This window comes from Sebastes umbrosus, chromosome 6, assembly GCF_015220745.1.
Source record: "Sebastes umbrosus isolate fSebUmb1 chromosome 6, fSebUmb1.pri, whole genome shotgun sequence".
In the NCBI taxonomy this organism is placed as follows: domain Eukaryota; kingdom Metazoa; phylum Chordata; class Actinopteri; order Perciformes; family Sebastidae; genus Sebastes; species Sebastes umbrosus.
This window is the reverse complement of record NC_051274.1, coordinates 35,068,350-35,090,604: the sequence shown is the minus strand read 5'-3', so window position 1 is coordinate 35,090,604 and position 22,255 is coordinate 35,068,350. Positions and strand designations below refer to the sequence as shown.

The window sequence follows — 22,255 nt, the reverse complement described above, 5'->3', positions numbered from 1 at the left end:
GTTTTAGGGATGAAGAAAATGTCCGTAAACTTGACGGAAAATGTTCTGGTAACTTTCTGCCTTTGTTTCTTAGAGTATATGGAGATTGGTCCGAATGGCCAGCAGGGAGTCTGAAGTCATGAGGTGCTTTGAGGGGGTCTGGTGGCTGTTTATTAAACTTTAACTTACATCCCACCTTAGATGGGACAAAGAAAGAAGTCGTTATACATTTTACTGAGTAGTTCTCTTCAGGTCAGCTGGTGATTTGGTCCTCTGGTGTTAAAGTCTCTGTGGTACTTGATCCAGACCACATTTGACCCACTTGAGCTTCTCCTCCTCACGGAGGATCAGACCAAATAGTTCTTCTTCCCTCAGCCTTCCTCTGAACGTCTCAGGTCTCAGGGCAGTCTGGTTGAAGTGGCGACGACGTCGGAGCGTAATTGGCTCAGGAAATCTCCAAAATGAACCCCCAAGAAATCTGGTCATTAGCTCGAGGAACGGTGCATTATGTGTCCGGGCTAAGAGGTTTAGCCCACTTTGCTGAGGCTATTGTGGCTCGGCCCACTTGTTGGGTTACTGAACAACACACACACACACAACCAGAAAACACACACACACACACACACACACACACACGCACACACACACACACACACACGTTCCTGTGCTGAGGTTAATCCTGTTTTGATTTGACAGCAAGACGTGAGAGTGTTTTTATTAATTAAAAACAGCAGGAGGAGGATCGGAGTGAGTGTGTGTTAGTGTGTGAGTGTGTGAGTGTGTGAGTGAGTGTGTGAGTGTGTGTTTTTCTAGGGATGCACCGATACCACTTTTTTTCAGACCGAGTACAAGTACTTACATCTGGGTACTCTCCGATACCGAGTACCGATACGAGTATTTCTCTGTGCCTAAAGACCCTCGTTAACAGCCAGCTGGAGGGTGTGAGCGACACACGGCAGGCTGGGGAGTCCCGCATACGAGGCGGTGCGCCGCCACCGGCTCTAGGTCGGCTCGGAAAGGCTCGGGGTGAAGGTGGCTCGCGGCCACGGCTTTACAGCGCTCCCCGCCCGGACCTCGCCGCACCGTGGACAAAGGACTCGCTGCGCCCTCTCTCCCCGCCGTGGAGGGACGGTGCGACTGTCGACCGGGGCGGACTGTCGTCAGTGCTCCCCAACCGCGTCATGCCGCGGCCCAGGTAAAAGGCATCAGAGGTCTATGGCGATGTCGGAAAACCCACCCGACCCGTCTTGAAACACGGACCAAGGAGTCTAACATACGCGCGAGTCAGAGGGTGCAAACAAAACCCCGTGGCACCACCGGCCCGTCTCGCCCGCACCGTCGGGGAGGTGAAGCGAAAACGGGTCCTCAACTTCTGCACATTATCTCAGCTAGAGATGAAACTGAATCCAATCCAAGTGGTCGGTGCTGAGGAAGCGAGTAATTTGAAGCGTACCCATGACTAATTTGAGGCTTTGCAAGATTCACAGAGAAGTGATTGACAGTGATCTCTGCAGAGAGGAAGACGGGGACAGGAGACGGGTTTTCTGGGTGGTGGTGGAGACAGATAGTGAGCATTGACCTCTGACCTCAGTGACCTGCAGTGATAACATCTCCTAACCCGGGCTTTTGTTCAGGTCCACGCTTGTTTAGTTTATGTTAAGGCTTACATAGCCAGCAGTGACGGGGTTAACCGCTCAGACAATGAACAGAAGCTTTAGAAACCAACGAGGTGGAGAGGAAGCTTCAAGTGTCCACCTCGGTTTAAGACCAAATTATTAAAACATGCTGCAGCGTTCTGCATTTTATAACATGTTTACCAACCTATATTGATTCCTGTTAGCTTGTTGCTACTATCAGCTGCTCTGATTCAACGATGTTGAGCTGAATGGTGCATGTAGGCTGAGACGTGGTCGGGGCTCGGCCCAAGTAAAAGGTTCCAGGGGTCTGCAGCGATGTCTGCAACCCACCCGACCCGTCTTGAAACACGGACAAAGGAGTCTAAAGCACCCCCGAGTCAGATGGTGCAAACAAAACCCCGTGGCGTAATGAAAGTGAGGGCCGGTGCGCGCCGGCTGAAGTGGGATTCTGGCCCAGCGCGGTCCGGCGCACAACCGTAACGTGGTATCGGTGCATCCCTACTTGAGTACAGCTGGATTTTCCTGCTAGCGCACACGTGTGGGCGGGCCGTAGAAAAAATAAATACATAAATAATAACAATCTTCGATCCTGCTTTGATTTCGATGGTTTAGAATCGGAAGCCAATTTCGATCGATTTCCGATATTGAATTGAAATGGTGACACTCCTATACCGTACCATACCGTACACGACTACTTGGTAGATGTAGTGTCTTATAGTAACAGAAGTGCGTTATCTTTCATTACTGCTATGAACTTTCCTTTTTTTCACACCATGCTGTCAAATCAGACTACGAGTTTAGCACAGAACAGTTCTACGGAGGCACAGAGACGACGTTTATGACTCATTACAACCTGGTAGAACTACAATAGAAGCGAGAGCCTCACTGTTACAGTAACCTGAGAGGAGTCACCTCTCTGCTGGACTATAAGGAACCTGATCCAGGTAGCTTCAGGGACAAATACAAACCTCCTCTTTTCATACAAGTTTACTGTGACTGTGGAACCTTGTGCTGCTGTTCTGAGTGGTTAGAGAGGGCTGTTAACTTAAAGGCTGAAAGGGTTAAATCCCACAGTAACCTGTGTGTGTTCATCACTAACGTCCAGTCTAAAGTGTCTCTGAGCAAGATATCCAGTCTCCACAGTAGATCTGTAAATAAGAGCAAAACCTGCAGACTCTCATCGGGTACATTTCACTAGAGATGCACCGGTACCACTTTATATCAGACCGGGGACAAGTACTAACATTTGGGTTCTCTCGATACCGAGTACCGATACGAGTATTTCTCTGTGCCTAAAGACCCTCGTTAACAGCCAGCTGGAGGGTGTGAGCGACACACGGCAGGCTGGGGAGTCCCGCATACGAGGCGGTGCGCCGCCACCGGCTCTAGGTCGGCTTGGAAAGGCTCGGGGTGAAGGTGGCTCGCGGCTGCAGCTTTGCAGCATTCCCCGCCCGGACCTCGCCACACTGTGACGGGGCTCCCTGCTCCCGGTGCGACTGTCGACCGGGGCGGACCGTCCTCAGTACGCTCCAACCGTGTCGTGCCGTGGCCCACGTAAAAGGCACCAGGGGTCTGCGGCGTTGTCGGCAACCCACCCGACCTGTTTTGAAACACGGACCAAGGAGTCTAACGCACGCGAGTCAGAGGGTGCAAGTAAAAAACCCCGTGGCACAATGAAAGTGAGGGCTGGGCGCACCACCGGCCCGTCTCGCCGCACCGTCGGGGAGGTGGAGCGTGAGGACCCGAAAGATGGTGACGAGAGGTTAACGTCACGCTGCCCTAAAGTGGTATTGGAGCTGTTTTGCGAGTACATGAGCACAGTATCGGACCCGATACCCGATACTGGTATCGGTATCGGTGCATCCCTACATTTGATAAAATATCTAATCATCAACGTAAAACTCAAAGACCAATAAACGTTAGGATGGAGGTAAATATATATTAGACGCATGATGAATTGAATCCCTGAGATCAACTGACAGGACGGAGCTTCACACAGCGGTGTGAACATGTGGGTGAAACAGCTGGAAAGAGAACAGCGAGGTCTACAGTTCAGCTCTTTAGATTCGACACTGGACACAGTAAAGTTTCAGCGTTTTGATGCTTCGTATGCTCAACTAAAGATTCAAACTCTGATGCATCTCTCTGTCTTCTCAGGGCCAGTACTGTGACATCTGCAGCCAGGGCGAGAGCGACCGCGCCCATCCCATCACCAACGCCATCGACGGGACAGAGCGATGGTGGCAGAGCCCGCCTCTGTCCCGCAGCACCGAGTTCAACGAGGTCAACGTCACCCTGGACCTGGGACAGGTAGGACTCGTTAAAGATACCAACTGAAACACTCACACACCCGAACAGGATGTAACTGTCTGGATATTAATGGTTGTCATTCGTCGGTCTGCCGCTCCGCTCTGCGTTTGGTTCATCTGTGGGCTAAAACGCTTTTACTCCAAATGTTTGTAGAACACCAGAAGGTTAGCAGTGTTTCACCATGTTTCATGTCTGTGGTTTCAATCTGTGGTTCTTGGTTCTCAGAGGGATCTGACCCGTGAGATTATCCTGATTTTTGATGGCTCACAAGCACAAAAAGTGGCGTGTTCTGATGTAGTGATATTTGTTTCTAGAATTATTAAATGTGTTCTTGAAGATGTTAGAACAGTAAAAGTCTCACTAGTCTTTGAGGACGGTGCCGAGGTGTTAAAGTTCCAGCTTGACAGAATGATTCAGGGTTGTAAATATCAGCAGGTAGAGTTTATTTCTACTCCTGAAATTCTGTTCTTGATTCTTATTGACTTACTGCTGGACATTTTAAAATCTTCGTGTGTCTGCTAATCCACACTGATGGATCCTAACAGCTGTTTTATTAAACTACTAATGAGGCTGCTTGGATATCAGCTGAAGCCACTTGTACTAAAGTCTCTCTGCTAAACATCTGTTGTGTGTATATATATATATATATATATATATATATATATATATATATAGATGTATATAACACTCACTCAGCGTAGTGAAAAGCTTCCCTCTGTCTCTCTGTGCTCCACGTTCACCTTTTTGTGTTCTTGAACGTCGCTCTTCAACAACCTTTTATGTTTCTGAATGCAACTCTTTTGTGCCAGAATCTGCAGCTCGAGTGCCTCCTCATTCATTCAGTGTGTGTGTGTGTGTGTGTGAGTGTGAGTGTGTGTGTCCTTGACAGGAGTGTTTTCTGTCATGGCGTTCAGTTCCCCCGTCCCTCCTCCACCTATCGGCCCTTTTCTCCTCTTTACTTTCTTCTTTCTCTCTTCATCGTCTCTCTCTCAGGGTTCGACCTCTCAATAGAGAAGCAGGGAGCTGTCACTGTGTGTGTGTGTGTGTGTGTGTGTGTGTGTGTGTGTGTGTGTGTGTGTGTGTGTGTTTAAGCTTCTATAAGCCCGTTTATGTCATGGAGGTAATAATTTAATTCAATTTTCAATTCAAACTTTTGTTATTGCTAACTCAAGGTCCAGATAAAAAAAGAAAACAAGACATTACATTACATATAAAACATTACAATACAAGAAGCACTATAAAAAGCCATGATTAAAAGATATTAAATATATAAATATACATTAATGCCTTACATATAAAGAACTATACCAATGCCTCCACAGCTGTGATTGGTACCGTGTGGTGCTAAATCTCATGTTAGACAACCGCAAGATGATGTCATTCTCAGAGTGATTCAGCCGGCATATAAATTAGTACATGAGATTTATTATGACCGTTTGAAAAGTATTTATGTCTGCAGACAAACATTTCACCTGCACTGCAACATCTATAGACACTAAGACAGTGGTGGACAATCTGCTCTGAACAGAGACATCTTCACTCCGTCTGAACACACACTAAACCTCCGTGAGAGAGAGAGACTTCACTCTCTGCTCAGGTAGACATTACTCCTCTATATCTTTACATAGACGATAGTTGATGATGATTTATTGTTCAAAACGAGATGGAAGCAGAAATCTTTACAAACTACATTTAAACCAAATCTTTTCTGGGAGGCGCCGACGCCAAGAAGAAGAAGACATCTTAAAGGAGAGGAGGGGGGGGGGGGTCTCTGGTTACCAGGTTGCAGTTTTGTCTTGCAAGAATGTAGGTGGGCTCAGGCCAGGGTTTACAAGAGTGTGTGTGTGTGTGCGTGTGTGTGTAACCCCCTACCTCTGGCTGAATGAAAGAGAAAGAGAGGAGGGAGAGATCGGAATGTCAGTTAACCTGCCTCAACCTGCAGAACGCTCGTTAGATTACCTCTCTGTGTCTGCAATAATCTATACCATAGTTTCCTCTCTCTCTCTCACTATGGAATAATCTATACTAGAGATGTCCATAATTAACCGTTTAACCGTTAACCCACATTAAGCACTTTAACCGATTAGCGCTATCGGTTAAAACGGTTAAAAGAAATGTTAATAATGAACTCAAAAGCTGAGCGGCTCAGAGGAGCGGCTCGTCACTTTAAGGAGAAAAGCTGGTCCACCTTAACAGTCCACCTTAAGAGGCGGAGCCGGAGTTGCAGGATACAGGAAGTCGGCTCCGGTCTCTCCGGCTCGCTTGAGCGGAGCGGAGGAGTTGTAGTTTAGTAGCATTTATTCACCGACAAATAAACTGAACACACACTGCTACACCTACGATCACAGCTAGAACACCACCAACAACCTCACACTCACCACCAACACACACACGGTCTGATGGAAACTCACTAACGTTACTCAGACTACGTGTGGCGGCGGCGAGCACGAAGCCTCCGGCAACGCTAGAGCTGCTAACGTAGCACAAACACACACACTGTCTGTTGGACACTCGCTAAAGTTCCGCCGGGCAGACACATAGCATCGTAGCTGCTAAGTTAACGCTCCCGGGCGGTGAACTGGAGACAGTGAACGCAGCATCGTAGCTGCTAAGTTAACGCTCCCGGACCGTGAACTGGGGCACAAATCTTGTCGGTTAACGAGAGTCGGTTATCGGTTAAGAACATTTTTCAAATGAGCATCCCTAATCTATACCATAGTTTCCTCTCGGGAATAATAGCCCCATGTTGGAGTGTTGGAGCTCACTAATGCTCATAATGCATATATATATATATACAGTATATATACAGTATATAACAGCACTATGGTTTGTAAACTGCTGAGCTGAACGGTACGCGTACGTTACTCTGAGGTGTTGTCGGTGATTTCTGAAGGTGAAGCAGCTTAAAAACAGGAACAGATTAAATTCTCCTGGAGGGAATTCAGTTGGCAGCAAACCCGGCGAACTCTCAGTAACTATCAGGTTCAGTGTATCGGAGCGTTACTGCAGCAGGTTGTACCAAGCACAGCGTGCACCACCAACACTCAACACCCAGCAGCTCATTACACGTCTTTCACTGGACTCTCTCTGCAGTCGGAGACATTCAGGATGATTTTAAAACACACATCTCTACATCTCCTCGTGGGTTTTCATGCTCTCTGCTCATCTTCTCCTTCCTTTTCTTCCTACCATCTGTTTGAAGACTTATAAATAAGAAGTTGTCACACCCTTCTTCCTCTCCTCCTCCTCCTCCTTCTCCTCCTGTCTTTCTATATCTATACCACCCGTTGTGCCTATCATTTACAGATAACACACAGCCCGTTATAGACCTCTTCTATCTCCTCTACCTTCCTGTCTTCTCTCATTCCTTTCTCTCATTACCTCTGCTCCTTATTCTCCTCCTCGTCCTTTCCTTCACAAGTCAGAACTATTTTCTCTTCTGCAGTTGTATTCCTCTTTCTAAGTCACTATGATCTCCTCTTCCAGCTTCTTCTCCTTCATGTCCTCTCATCTTTCACGCTCTTGTTCTTAAGCCTGGGTTATGCTCACTGTAGTGAAGCCGGCACGATCGTCATCGCGGCTTTCACGGGGTGTGCGAAGGCTCCACAAGTTGTCGTGGTGGTTTGTCGTGCACCTCTGAATTGCGCGGTTTATTGCAATTTTGAAAATTATTTGTATTAATCTAATTTTAGGAAACCTGTCGGTGTAAAGAACACAATATCATATTCATAAAATCTGAGTAACTTTGTACTTTTTATGCAATCAGAACATCTGCATTTATCACAGTCCCTGTAACATCCAACGATTGACTTAATTAATCTCTGCATGTAAACTATTAACTAAAAACCAATTCAGTGTTTTTGAGAATCGATATCACAAAACATAATATCTCGATATTCAATATTTTCGATATTTTCTTACACCCCTATCTCTGCTCTGAATATTCCACTGATCCATATTTAATCTCTCAATGCAGCCAAAACAAAAATCTCTTTAACGCGTGTCGTTCTGCAGAAATCTCAGTTTGAGATGCACTAAAACACGTTAAAACCCGCTCAGATCATTATTATATTCCATATCTGAAGTCTATAAATCTATATCTCTGCACACTGGAGGAGGAGGAGGAGGAGGAAGAGTGACAGCTACCTGATGAAGAGTATGAATCATCTGATGAGGTCATACCCGCTTCAACACAATTCACCATTGTCTTGTTTATAGGCGGTGTGATTTCAGCGCAGCGTAACGTCAGTATGTGTTTTTCACTCTCTGCTGTGCAGTTTAATTCCTCAGGTATGTGACAGTGGAAGGATACTGTAATCACAGGTGAAGGGGAGGAGGAGGAGGAGGTGGAAAAAACAAGGAGACTAATATTAGATGACAAGTCTGAAGGCAGGGTGAAACAAAACTCCCAGGAAGAGAGGAGGAGGAGGAGGAGGAGGAGGAGGAGGAAGGAGGGCTAGAACATGGAAAAGAGGAAGACAGGAAGGAGGATTTAAAGTGGAGGTGAAGAAGAGGAAGGAGGGTGAGGGCATGGAAAGAGGAGGAGGAGGTGGAGGAGGAGGAGGAGGAGGAGGAGGAGGAGGAGGAGATGACAGAAGGGGGGATGTTTGTCTGTTTCAGCAGCCTATTATTAGAGCACAATATAGGCTTCAGTTGGGAATGTGTCTCTGTGTGTTTGTGAGAATGTTCTTCAGGTGAGGTCTTCTCTTTTCCATCATCCTCCAACCTGGAGAGAAAACAAGAGGTTTCCTGTCATCACACCTTTCACTTCGTCCTGCAGCTCCACTGATTTCATGTTTTTAGTTCATTGCAGACAATATTTAAAGAGTCGGGGGTGGGAAAAAATCACTTCATATTATTTTTTTTTTATGATTTCTAAATAGATGTTTTAATGCCAGAATATATATATTTGCTTCATCTGAGTCTAAGTGGAGGTAGAAGGAAGTTACCAGAAAAAGGCCGATATATGTCTGAATAAAAGTCTGAAAAATGTTGGAAATATTTCCGAAAAAAAGGCAGAAAAAGTTAACGGGAGACGTTATGGTATGGCGGTAACGTTATGGTATGGAGGTAACGTTATGGTATGGCGGTAACGTTATGGTATGGCGGTAAGGTTGCGGTGGAGCCGGCCGTCGCTCTTGGCTCCGTGGTCAAATGGGCCGACACAACGACTGTAGAGCACCCAGACACTGACATTTGTGTTCTCTGCATTGAAACGGCCCCGATGGAGCTGACCATGGATGGATAAAGAGAACGGAGCTGACGGGAGAGCTAGAGACCACCTTGGAGAAGTTAGAGGAAGTAGACACGTGGGACTACGTCCGCTTTTCAAAATAAGGCGTTAACAAAGGGAACTGTATATACTAAATACATCTATGGAAATCAGATTGATGGATTATATTCACCAGAAGTATAAAACATTACATGTCCCTTATAAATTAAAAAGAAAATCCCACTAATCTGTGAGGGAAATGTCTTTATTCTTTGATTTCTGGGTGCTGGATAATAAATAATTCCTGACAATGATCTTGATATATTTGACTTCAGGACATCTCTGACTACATACATGCTGAAAATCAAACATTTTACTGGATTCATTTAGAGATTTTACAAAGTAAAAGTCCCTAGAAGTGTTTGATTCATCTTTTTCTCATGGTCTAGAGGTAAACAGTTGAGGTGGAAACTACTAGAGGAAAGAGAGAAAACATGGTTTTCTATTTTAAAATGTGAGTGAACTCTTTAACCCATCAAATGTGCAAATGCTTTTTCAAGTCCGGACTTTTCCGGATTGAAATGTTTCTCAGCATCACGTGTCCTTAATTTCCTGGTGTGTTGGCAGGTTTCCCTTCAGGACAAAGAAAGACGTACACACACACACACACTCACACGCAGTGTTGAGGTAGCTCCATTGTTTGCCCGTGCGTAAGAGCGAGCGCGGTGCCAACTGCTCCCGATTGAATGCTTCCTGCTATTGATGTGGTTTGAACGTCAGCGGTGTCTTTAAAGTGGCAGCCGGCTGGGAGCCGCAGCAGGGAGGAGGCTAATATCTGGAAAACCCCGACAGTTTCTGACACGCTTTTTTGGGGGTAACGCTGAGTTCACATCAAAAACATTTTCAAAGCTGTTTTAACTTCAAAAAATGTCTTTAGCTTGATGTCAAGCGAAGGTTTATATTACACGGCACTGTTTCGGTGGACTAAAGAGGTCGACATGAGCAACAGTTCCCGTAGCCAGCCGGAGTTTCTAAAGGACGTTTCTAAACGTGTTATGAACGTTGTCGTCACTACCGCATTGCATTGTGGGATATGTATGCCACCGTAGTGTCCAGTTTCGGACATACTAACATATCTCACATACTGTTTTAGCTACTAAATAACACGTTAGTGTGGAATTTCAGACGCAACCTTTGTGAATGACATCAACTGACAGGAAGTAAACATGGACCCAAGCTGTTGCCTAGCAACACAATTCCGTTGAAATGCGCTTAAACGGAGCGTTTCAGACAGAAGGTAAATACAGGCTTTATTCAGGCAGACAGTACAATAACATTACAGTATTTAAACATATACTAGTAGAAACAGGCCTACAAAATAAAAGTAGGAACCTGAAAATAAGAACGGTATGGGGCCTTTAAGGGGGGAGCTTTTTTCTGGTTTTTAAGATTTTTTTCAACTTAAGTTTAAGTTTTTTTGTTGTTGTTTAAGTTCTAGGTTTTTAAGTTTAAGTTGTTTTTTAAAAAGTTTAAGTTTAAAGTTTTTTTTTATTTAAGTTTTAAGTTGTTTTTTTAAAGTTTAAGTTTAAAGTTTTTTTTTTTTTGTTTTATTTTAAAGTTTTTTTTTTAAGTTTTTTTTTAAGTTTAACGTTTTTTTGTTGTTGTTTAAGTTCTAGGTTTTTAAGTTTAAGTTGTTTTTTTGTTTTATTTAAAAAAAAAAAATTATTTAAGTTTTATGTTGTTTTTTAAGTTTAAGTTTACATTTTTTTTTGTTTAAGTTTTTTAAGTTTAAGTTTTTTTGTTGTTTAAGTTCTAGGTTTTTAAGTTTAAAGTTGTTTTTTTTTGTTTTATTTTAAAGTTTTTTTTAATTTAAGTTTTAAGTGTTTTTTTAAGTTTAAGTTTACATTTTGTTGTTTAAGTACTAGGTATTTAAGTTTAAGTTTTAAGTTTTAATTTAGAGTTTTTTTAAGTTTAAGTTTTTAATGTTTAAAGTTTTTTTTTCTAATCTTATGTGCTCAGGTTAAATATAAAGCCGCCCTGTGTTGGTTCAGTCGGTCCAGTCCAAAGCATCCCCGGTGTAGGTGTTCTCAGTGGGATCAGCAGTACTAGAAGCCGTTACACTTCATCCTGTTTCCTGGCCTCTCGTCGGAGCCGTTGCACCGTCACTTATCTTTTTTATTTGATTTGTTTATTCTTTGTTTTTAGCTATGAGTTGCTGTTCTCTCATTTCCAAGTGTGAATGTTGTGAGCCTCTCAGAGGATTTATATGTTATCATCATCATTACGTCTTCAAACAAGTGATTTATTTCTGTTCTTTCTTTCTTTCTCTTTCTGTTGCTGTACTTTCCACCATGACTCAGTCAACCACACATCTTTAATAGTGGCTCTCTTTCTGCTTCTTCATATAAATCATGTTGTCCTCTTCAGCTCCTTGGCTGTGATTTTGAGGGTCAACAGTTGGAGTCATTCATTCCTCCGTCCTCCTCAGCGACTCTTATTTCTGTCACCGTCCACTCATCGGCCTTCATCTTCCTGTTTTCCCGTCCGTCCCTCTTGTTCAGGGTTAAACGTTGCCTCTGAAACACAAACGCTGACACACACAGTGCACATTTTTCAGTCATTCATTATGTGTAGTGGGCAGGAAAATGAGCAGAGAGGGGGAGAAAGAGAGGGGGAGAAAGAGAGGTGGAGAGAGAGAGAGAGAGAGAGAAATCTGACCTTAATAGGAGTGATTCAGTGAGTGAAGAGAGAGAAAGAGGCAAAAAGGGATGAAGTTGATGCCACATTGAAGCCAGAATAAAGGAGGGCTGATGGATGGACGGAGGCAGGGAGGAGGTTATATCTGTCTGCTGCTGCTGTATGTTGTTCTAGCTGATATCAGAGTATGTTGTTGGAGCTGATATCACAGTGTTGATGTTGGAAGGTTAACTCACCCTCACTTTTAGCTTCACTTTGACAGATTTAGATGAATGCAGCGTCGTAGTTTCCTGAGGGTTCTCTCGTTCTTTAGCCTGAGACACGTCCAGACAACATTAATATATATACACGCAACACATGACGGATCAGAACTGTACATAATATATGAAACAATATTTATTAGGGCTGGGACGATACACCGGAGGATTGCAATTTTTAAGTATTGTGAATTATAGTGATTGTTGTTAACTTGTTTACCTCTAGACCATGAAGGGAAAAAGATGAATCATCCACTTCTAGAGACTTTTACTTTGTAAAATCTCTAAATGAATCCAGTAAAATGTTTGATTTTCAGCATGTATGTAGTCAGAGATGTCCTGAAGTCAAATATATCAGGAACATTGTCAGGAATTATTGATTACATTTATTATCCAGCAACCCAGAAATCAAAGAATAAAGACATTTCCCTCACAGATTAGTGGGATTTTATTTTTAATTTATAAGGGACATGTAATGTTTTATACTTCTGGTGAATATAATCCATCAATCTGATTTCCATAGATGTATTAACGTTTCCAGCTAACTTTTTCGCACTTTTTTCTGATATTTTGCAGACATTTTCTGCCTTTTTTAGGACATTTTTTTCGGACATACTTTGGCCTAATTTTCTGACTTTTTTCAGACTTATTTTCGGACACATTTTGTCCTTTAGAAGTTAGCATGCAGCTTTAGCTCTGCTCTGTCTAGCTCTGCTTTTCCTGTCAATGTGTGAAACCCAAAGTGTTTCCATCCTTTACTGGATGTGTAGTGTTTACCACGCTGGATTTAACATGGGAGGGTGCAGGTCGTATCCATGACGACCCTCGAACTTTTAGACTCTCTGAGGTTTGTTTTGGTTGACGGATACAGAACGGATATGACGTCACGTTACTCAGACTACCACAATAAAAGCGGTAACTTCCTTCTACCTCTGCATAGACTCAGATGCCACAATGATGGGAGATAATGGGAGATGATGGGAGATGATGGGAGATGATGGGAGATGATGGGAGATGTTGGGAGATGATGGGAGATGATGGGAGATGTTGGGAGATGATGGGAGATGATGGGAGATGTTGGGAGATGATGGGAGATGTTGGGAGATGATGGGAGATGATGGGAGATGATGGGAGATGTTGGGAGATGATGGGAGATGATGGGAGATGATGGGAGATGTTGGGAGATGATGGGAGATGATGGGAGATGATGGGAGATGTTGGGAGATGATGGGAGATGATGGGAGATGATGGGGGTCTGTGGTCTAATTTGTGTCAGTTTAGGGGTTTCTTGATGTGAAAAAGTTTGAACCTCTGGCATTTCATTTTAAAACCCTGATATATGCCAGCGGAAAAACTTCATTTTAAAACCTAAATTCCCTAAAACACAGTTCAGTTTTCAATTTAATTTATAATAACGTAAAACATTTTATTTAGCTCCACTGTAGTACCCGACGGTGTTGAAATGTATTCAGTCCTGCTGCCCTGAACTCTACTTTACCTCCTCCTGCAAAGAAGAATGGAAACACACACATGTAGAGAAAAACTAAAAAGAGAAACCAGAAGAGGAGAAGGAGGAGGAGGAAGGAGAAGGGAGGAGAAGGAGGAGGAGGAAGGAGAAGGAAGGAGAGGAGGAGGATGAGGAAGAGGAGGAGGAGGAAGAGGAGGACAGGAAGGGGAGAGGGAATAGAGAAGGACTCCAGCTGGGGAAGACAGAAAAAGAAGCCATTCATACTCCATCTTTGATTGAAATGTCAAATGTGTGTGTGTGTGTGTGTGTGTGTGTGTGTGTGTGTTCGCATGTGTGTGTATTATATGTGTGTGTGTGTGTGTGTATTATGTGTGTGTGTGTGTGTGTGTGTGTGTGTGTGTGTGTCATTATCAAAGCAGAGGAAGTGATTATAAGAGGCTGCCTCCCACTCTTGTTGCTCCCCTTCAGTGGTTTGGTTTTGGTGTTTGTGTGTGTGTGCGTGTATTATGTGTGTATTACGTGTGTGTATTATGTGTGTGTATTATATGTGTGTTCATTACATCCCGACCTGTAACTCTGATGCTGTTCGTGTCGCTCCTTCGTCACGCGCTCCGTCTGTTCCAACCTGTTGATCTGTCACAGGTCAAAGGTCAAAGGTCATTATCAGGCTCTTCAGTTGTTAACCTCCCCGCTGCTTTGAACTCCCTGACCGGCCCTAATTTGTACACACACACACACACACACACACACACACACACACACTCTCACTACCTGCTTCCTCTCTCTCTCTCTCTCTCTCTGTTCAGCTCATCTTTTAACCTTCATCACCTCGTCTCTCTCTAGATCTTCTCTCTGTATCTTCCTCATCTTCTCTTTCTTCCTCCGTTCCGTGTCCCTGATTTCTCTAAATGTTCCTGATTTGATCCCTACTTTCCACATGAACACGACCTTCCTGATGGACAACATGATTTTAAACAACTGCTCTGGTTCTGGTTCTGGTTGTGACTCGTTGGCCGTCCGTTCAGCTTCAGCTCGGTCTCTTTGTCTCGCAGTGTTTGCCCCCCCCCTTAACCTCCCTGTTTGATGCAGCGCTGGTCCTGAGCATTCAGAATACTTCTCAATGGGCTCTTTATCACACCATTGTGTCAGTGAGAGTGTTTGGCTTCATTCACAAAGACTGAACAAACATGGAGGGAAACAGTCGGTTGTGAAAACAGCAGTGAAGTGTCTTCACAGGGAGACGGAGGAAGTGAGATTCAACGGGGAATTAATGAATTAAAGGAGGAGATTAGAGGAGTTAATCAGTCACTTGAGGTTCAACCAATCAGCACACACGTCTGTATTCCTCTGTTTGATCAGGCTTTATTTATTCTCCTATAATAAAAACTACAACACACATTCAGGCGACATCAAGTCGACTTGTCAGACGTTTGATGTTTGGCATCCAAAGGATGTTAATTTTTTTAATTATTAAATTATTTTTTCGACGTTTTTCAAGCCTTTATTTATAAGACAGTGGATAGTTTAGAAAGGGGAGGAGAGAGAGGGGGGGGGGGGGGACATGCGGAAAGGGCCGCAGGTTGAATTCGAAAAACAGTTACCAACTGAGCTACCGGGGCGCCCCCAAAGGATGTTTTAGCTTTTTCAAGGTCTGTTATTCTCGGATGGTAAAACCATATTAGATCGACGTCCTTCACACAAACTCTGACTGTGGTCGAGGTGGGAGTCACGATGGAGAGGTTTGGATAGTTGTTGTGACGTTAGGGCTGATGAGAAGTTTTGTGTCAGTGTATTCAGTTAGAGACTACACCCGCTTCGACTGTTATCAGCTCATTAAATGTGTGTAATCAGTCGCTATAAGCACCACAGATGTGGGTCAGTAGGGTAGGGGGACCATATTTTCAAACCCCCCAAACTGGGACACTTAAGTATACCGCACGTTGATGCACGTTGATGCACGTTGATGCACGTTGATGCAAGTTGATGCACGTTGATGCACGTTGATGCACGTTGATGCATGCTGATGCACGCTGACGCACGTTGATGCAAGTTGATGCACGTTGACGCATGTTGATGCACGTTGATGCACGCGCGTTCACACGCTGATATGCACGCACCATAGGTGTTTTCATCAGGATGGTTAACTTGGCGCACCTGTGGTGCATTTGAGCACGAAGTGGGATCAGAAAAGAATGTATTATTATAGATGGGGGGGGGGGGGGGGGTGCATTAGAGGCTGTGACCATCATGACTTATCAAAGGACTATCCCCGCCATGACGCACTGACAGTGTGGGAGTCCCGTAGAGAGTTTCCCTCAGAGGAAACGTATTGTTGTCTGGGCCTACGTACATTATTTGTCAGCTTCAGCCCCAAGATGTCAGACTATTAAACTGAATTAACAGTCGTAGGTACAGACGTATGAAAATATCACAGATATCGGCATCCATCCTGATAAGATGGCTCGTTGCTCATCTGGCGTCGTAGACGTCCAGCTGCAGTGTGTGAGGAGTGTAAGCAGCTTCCTCCGCAGACAAAACTCAGACAGAAAAACACTTTCTGTGCCAGACTCGTCGTCCCTGAAGGACACCAGCGACTTTCAGCCGTCTTCTTGCTGCTCTGCCAAACCAGACTAAGAATAGCCTGATGCTAATGTCTGCCTGCTATCACACAATGAGCTCATTTAGTGTGATAGAAGAACTGGATCAGACGACTTAAAGAGAAACACAATCTGGTTCTGGATCCCACGTCTAAACTGAATAAACCAGCTGGGTCTTTTTTTTAACATCTTTGTCCGTCAGACATTGATCCAAACTTAAAGGATGTTTTAAAGTGAGGTTTTATGAGGTACTTAGAATATTTTCATTGCTTTACTTCGCCGTCAGATTGTCCCTTTCTGACGGGGAACTGAAGCCGTTATCTCGCTCTCTTCAAAGACACCAGACTCCATTCACAAAATCATTAATTTTACCTCGGAGAACACGGCGTTGCTGGTCTACCGCTGCCTCAGTCGGTTAGTTTGTTTGTGGTATTGTGTGACTTTAGTGTTTTAAACGGTTATTTCGGATTCACCAAAGTCACTCTTAACCACAAACAAACTAACCGATGGAGGCAGCGGTAGACCAGCAACGCTGTGTTCTCCGAGGTAAAATGTTTTTATCAATGGAGTCTGGTGGCTCTGAAGGGAGCATAGATAACGGCTTCAGTTCCCCGTCGGCGAGGTAAAGATTATTTTATCAAACAACTATTTTAATAAACTTTTCACACACTTTTCCAGTAGAAATGACATGACATACATTTTCAGTTCATTTTAAGTTCGCTATTTTCAACTTTATCCGCTTTTGGAGAGAGTTTTGGAAAAGACGTGTCCTCAGTGGTCAAATATACCTGCTTAGTGTGGATAAATGGCCCAAACAGGATTAATTCACATTGAGATCTGGAGCTCAGCAAGCTTCTGAAGAAGCTCAATATGTCAGTATCATTATTTCTTTCTGTTTAAAAGTTGCTGGAATGTAGTTTGTCATAAAAACTATCTGCAGTTTCATCAGTTATCTTTTCACGTATTTCACTTATCAGCGTTTTCCGTGAGCGGAAGAAGAAAGGCAGGCACACACACACACACACACACACACACACACACACACACACATGATAAATGTGAAGAAACGAGGCATAAAAGGCGAGGAGGAGGAAGAGGAGGAGGAGGACAAAGGGAGAGGTTTGCTCCTGTTAATGTGACAGTAAATATTGGTTTTAACCAGGTCAACTCCAGCAGATTGTTTGAGTTTCTTTGCTGGTGAATGAAAAGAGGGAGCCGGGGGGAGGAAAGAGAGGAAAGAGAGGGGAGACGGAGGAAGTAGAGGTCACCGAGTTAAAGTTTGTCTTACTTTACATTTCTAATAATGAACACAAGTGGAAGTTCATGTTAAACATCACTGCAGTGAAGGAGAACCCTGTGTTTGTGAAGGAGAACCCTGTGTTTGTGATGCAGAATGTGGCCTCACAGCTGCAGGAATGTCTTCCTCCTCGTACAAACAGAGGAGTGGATGTTGGGGGTGGGAGGATGGAGGGATGAGAAGAGGAGGATGGCAAACAGAAGGGAGTGTTTTCCCATAGTTAATGTCATAAAACGTTGAATGGGAGTGGAGCGTAGGTGTGTTTGTGTGTGTTGTGGGGGTCGAGGCAGTGTGGCAGCTCACTGAGCTCACTGAGCTCTCTGAGCTCTCTGACCGCTCAGACTGATGGTGAAATAAAACGTATTCAATTTAAGGCCTCCAGATGACGTAGAACAGAGTAGATGTTAGTGTTCGTAGCCATACCGACGACAAGTAATGATCCGTCATTCATTTATATCCCACAAAATCAATTCATATTTAATCCACGTAACCGTGAACCAGGAAGTATTAAAGTATAAAAGAGCGACAAGCGCTGCGTAGCGAGGCGGTCGGGTCGGATGGGTCGGTCCAACAACACCAGACTTTCACCCAGAACACCGGCGTTAAGTCAACGTTGATTTATTTATCCCATAACTTCTGGACTTCAGTAGTTATTTTAACCCAAACCACCACCTCTTCCTAAACCTAACTAAGGTGTTTCCTGCGGAGACGGAAGTTTATTTTGAAAAGACTGTGTTAACGTAACGAGCGGAAATTTTCAGAAGATATCATATAAACCGTTGTATGAGGATACGCTGGTAAAAACACTGTTTTTTTATTAGTATTTTATAGATTTTTTTTACATGAACATTGTCACGTTTGGTCAACAAATCAAATAACTACTACATGCAAAAAAATATTAATATATATTAGAAATAAATAAATAAATATCTACAAAATCTCAAAATACAAATAAAATACAAAAAAAAACGACACAAATGAAATACATGTTCCTACATTAATCTAGACTGTGTTCAAAATAAACAGTAAAGGTACAAACCTCCTGAATGATGCATCATTTCAGAAGTATTATTTAAATCTCCTGTCGGTCCTTTAGATAATATAATAATATAATATATAATATACCGCTCTGAGTTCCTCAACGCTTAAATACTTTAAAGAAAATACTCTTTGGGTGTCTTAAAATAAAAGCAGACAACCGCCTGAATGATCCGCTGTGATCCTCTAAATGTGTCCAGCTAACAGCTAGCAGCTAAGAGTGTCTGAATGAAGCTTAGTCAGAGTTCAGAGACTGTGACCGACCGCGACGCTCCGCAGGCCAAAGTCCACATTTAGAACCTCATCACACTGTGACACTGTGCATGTGTGCATGCATGTGTGCGTGAGTGCGTATGTGCGTGCATGTATTGTTGGTATAGAGAGGCAGAAGCTCTGAGTGTGTTTCTCTGCACTTGTTCCTGCTCGCCTTCTGAATCTCTAACTGGGGTTGGACACATTAACGGGACTCAGTCAGCTGTTGGCGGGGATTGAACTTGTGACCCTGTGATCACTGCACCATCAAAGAGAGAGAGAGAGAGAGAGAGAGGGGTGTTTATCAGCTCCTGAGAGAGAGAGAGGAGCTGCAGCAGCTGTGAGTGGTTCCATTGAAGCAGCTGGGGCTCCTCAGCGCTCCCAGTCCCCGTTAACATGCAGCCGTACTCTGTAACACATACTGGGAATATCTGGCGTGGTAGAGGACATGTCTGTCTGTCGGACCGTCTGCTTGATGGACGCTGTATGCGCCAACAAAAATTGTCCCGCTAATATCTTTCTGATCTGATGAGCTCTGTAGTCATATGAAGCTAATCTTTACTGGGACGGTGCAGTGAGGGAAATCTAACGTTCAGTCTTCATAAGCGTCTAATCGTTTAGTAAATGTAGCCTCTATTATCATATTAGATAGTTAATATATGATGAATGTGTTCTGTAGACAGAGAGAGGAGAATAGATGCTGTAAATCTGTATGTTTCTGCATACATTACAGCTCCACACATACAGCATAGTTAAACATGTTATAAAGCTGTATATGCTGTGTGTTCTATATTTACAAAAGCGTCGGTGTAATTAATAACATTAACAACGGCTGCATACCATTTAGTTTTGCCAGTTCATCTTTTATGCATTTTGATCATCAGATAGAAACAGTCTAATTTAAAGGGACTGTTTGTAACTTCCTCCAGGTATAAATCCTTGCTGGTCGGTGTCTCATGGTCTCTCGTGTGTCTCCGCTGTTCAGACTCAGACTCCAACACAAACTCCAGTGAAGCACCAAACCCTCTTGGTTGTATCTAGTGAAGCTGTTAAACAGTGTTGGCCGCGGTCGGAGGACGCGGGGGAGACCGTAGCTTTGGTCTCCAGGACCGGAGTCTCTGCTCCTCTGCTCCTCTGCTCCTCTGTCTCCCTTCACTCACACACCACGCTCCTTCTCTCTCTCTCTCTCCACCTCTCACGTGCATGCTGCTCACTCCACACTGCAGAAGAGTTAGTTTAGCTCTGAGAATATCTAGTGAATGTTCAGTGGACGTTTGTGCAGAAATAACTGCTGCAGCTCCTCCAGACCAACAGAGGTTTCCCGTGTCTTGTGAAGTGACGGGGCTCCGCAGAGAGAAACGTTATCGTCTCCCACCAAAACTCCGGCGTCTCCCCCGTTCCCTCCGGCCGCGGTCGGGAGGCTGAGGCGGGAAAAGCCAACACTAGGATCAGCATTGATTCATGGAGAGACCTTGGTCTGGTCAGCTAACATTACTGCCAAGCAGCTGAAATATAGAGTGATATTGTGCTTTTAGCTGACGTGTGTCTCCTCACTGTGTTGAGTGATGCTCCTTCATGTCTATGTAGAGCGAGCACAAGCGCCAGCAACAGGACGCTGACTTTAGTTGACTTAACGGACACAGGTGAAGCTGTTAACAACACATTTCTGATTCTTACAATATTAGACGGATCACTTTCATCTTGTCTGTAATCCATCAGTGTTTCACCTTGAAGAGTTTCTACTAACTCCTCCATCTCTCTCTTCTTAACACTCCCCCCCGTCTCTCTCTCCCTTATCACTCGTCCTCCCGTTCTCCTCTAATTACGGGATGTGCCCCAGCTGTCGGTCATAATGAGGGATGGAGGGAACACATGAAAGGAGGAATCAGGATCAGGAACGTGGAGAAAGTCAAGGTCAGAGGAGAGGAAACCTCCCTTCCTCCTCCGTCTGACCTCCTCCCTCCCTCTCTCCCTCTCTCTCTCCGGGTCTGTTTAATCATTCCCAGAGTTCCTCTGCTCTCCTCCTTCACTTCAGACACAGTTGGAACATTGTCAGTGTCGTTTTCCAGGTGAATTTCATGCTTCATTTTATTTCAGCGTGTCAGGCTGCAACATGTCAGCTGACGTTATCTGTCAGATTTTTATAAATAATTTACACTCAACTTAGAGCATTTCCATTTATTTGTTTCTTTGTCGCTGTCAGTTGAGACTTCTGATGTTTTCATGAGAGTTTTAGTTTAGTTTTTTTTGCCTAAAATGTCTCTTTTGATAGTAAAGGTTGCTGACCCCTGGTCTTTATCATTTGACGTCGGATCAGGACGGCCTTTGTCTGACAATTTCTGAAACTTTCTGAAAGAACCAATCGGACATTCACGTCGTCTTCACGCTGTGATTGGTGAGAAAGGAGACAAAGTTTGACCTTCTCTCTTTAGCTCTCTTTTTTTGTTCGCTACACCTTTCACGTGAACAAGCGAGTACAACAGTATGAATGTCTTCCAGCAGTGACGGTCTTCACCGTTAATCGCTTCATATTTTCTAGAATAAACCTCGAGGTCTAGTTCTAACTGAAACCCTGAAACCAAGTCTGAACCCTCAAAACAGCCCGTTGAAGACTCAATCAGCTTTTATTGGTGAAGTTTGTCATACGAGGAATTTGTCTCTGAGGCGATGAGCGGACAAAATGTCCTCACTTTTCAAAAATGTCCTCACTGTCGAGGTCTAAAACACACAAAGACAGACACACAGTGAGCAGGAGTTTCCACATCCTGGGGGGATGTTGAACCGTCTAACAAGGCATCAATCTGTCAGAGGAGCAGGAGGATAAACCGTTCCTCCAGGGCCTCTTTCTATCTGTTCCACCTCCCTCCTCTCTCTCATTCTGCTACTTGTTCCCTCTTCTCCACTCCTCCATCATCTCCCTCTCTTCCTCTCGGCTTCTCTCTCAGTCTATCGGAGACTTTCTGGAGTTCGGTTGTTTAAAAGATGCTTAAAAATGCTTTTCTTCTTCAGACAGTCGTAATGCACGGTTTGTTAATCCAAATGTAGTTCAATTAAACTGACATATGACTTTAAAATGAAATGTTGTATTCTTGTAAAGATATTAGGGACATTTTTTTATTTTTTTTAATACCAGAATCGATATATCTGCTTCATCTGAGTCTATGTGGAGGTAGAAGGAAGTTACCGCTTTTATTGTGGTAGTCTGAGTAACGTGACGTCATATCCGTTCCGTATCCGTCAACCAAAACAAACCTCAGAGAGTCTAAACCGTAGGAGGGTCAGCGTGGATACGACCTGCACCCTCCCATGTTAAATCCAGCGTGGTAAACACTACACATCCAGTAAAGGATGGAAACACTTTGGGTTTCACACATTGACAGGAAAAGCAGAGCTAGACAGAGCAGAGCTAAAGCTGCATGCTAACTCTGTCACCGACAGGAAACGTTATGGTATGGTGGTAACGTTATGGTATGGCGGTAATGTGGCGGTGGAGCCGGCCGTCGCTCTCGTC

General features: G+C 44.0%; 1 protein-coding gene across 3 annotated transcripts in view; it reads left to right on the top strand.

Moving 5' to 3' along the window:
- The window catches only part of lama5 (laminin, alpha 5), a 115,362-nt gene that overhangs the window by 2,368 nt on the left and 90,739 nt on the right, over nt 1-22,255 (top strand). For all 3 annotated transcript variants that reach the window (XM_037773185.1, XM_037773184.1, XM_037773183.1), the window contains exon 2: nt 3,774-3,926. In XM_037773185.1, coding sequence (XP_037629113.1) covers nt 3,774-3,926 — 153 coding nt within the window. The remainder of the gene's footprint in view (nt 1-3,773; nt 3,927-22,255) is intronic.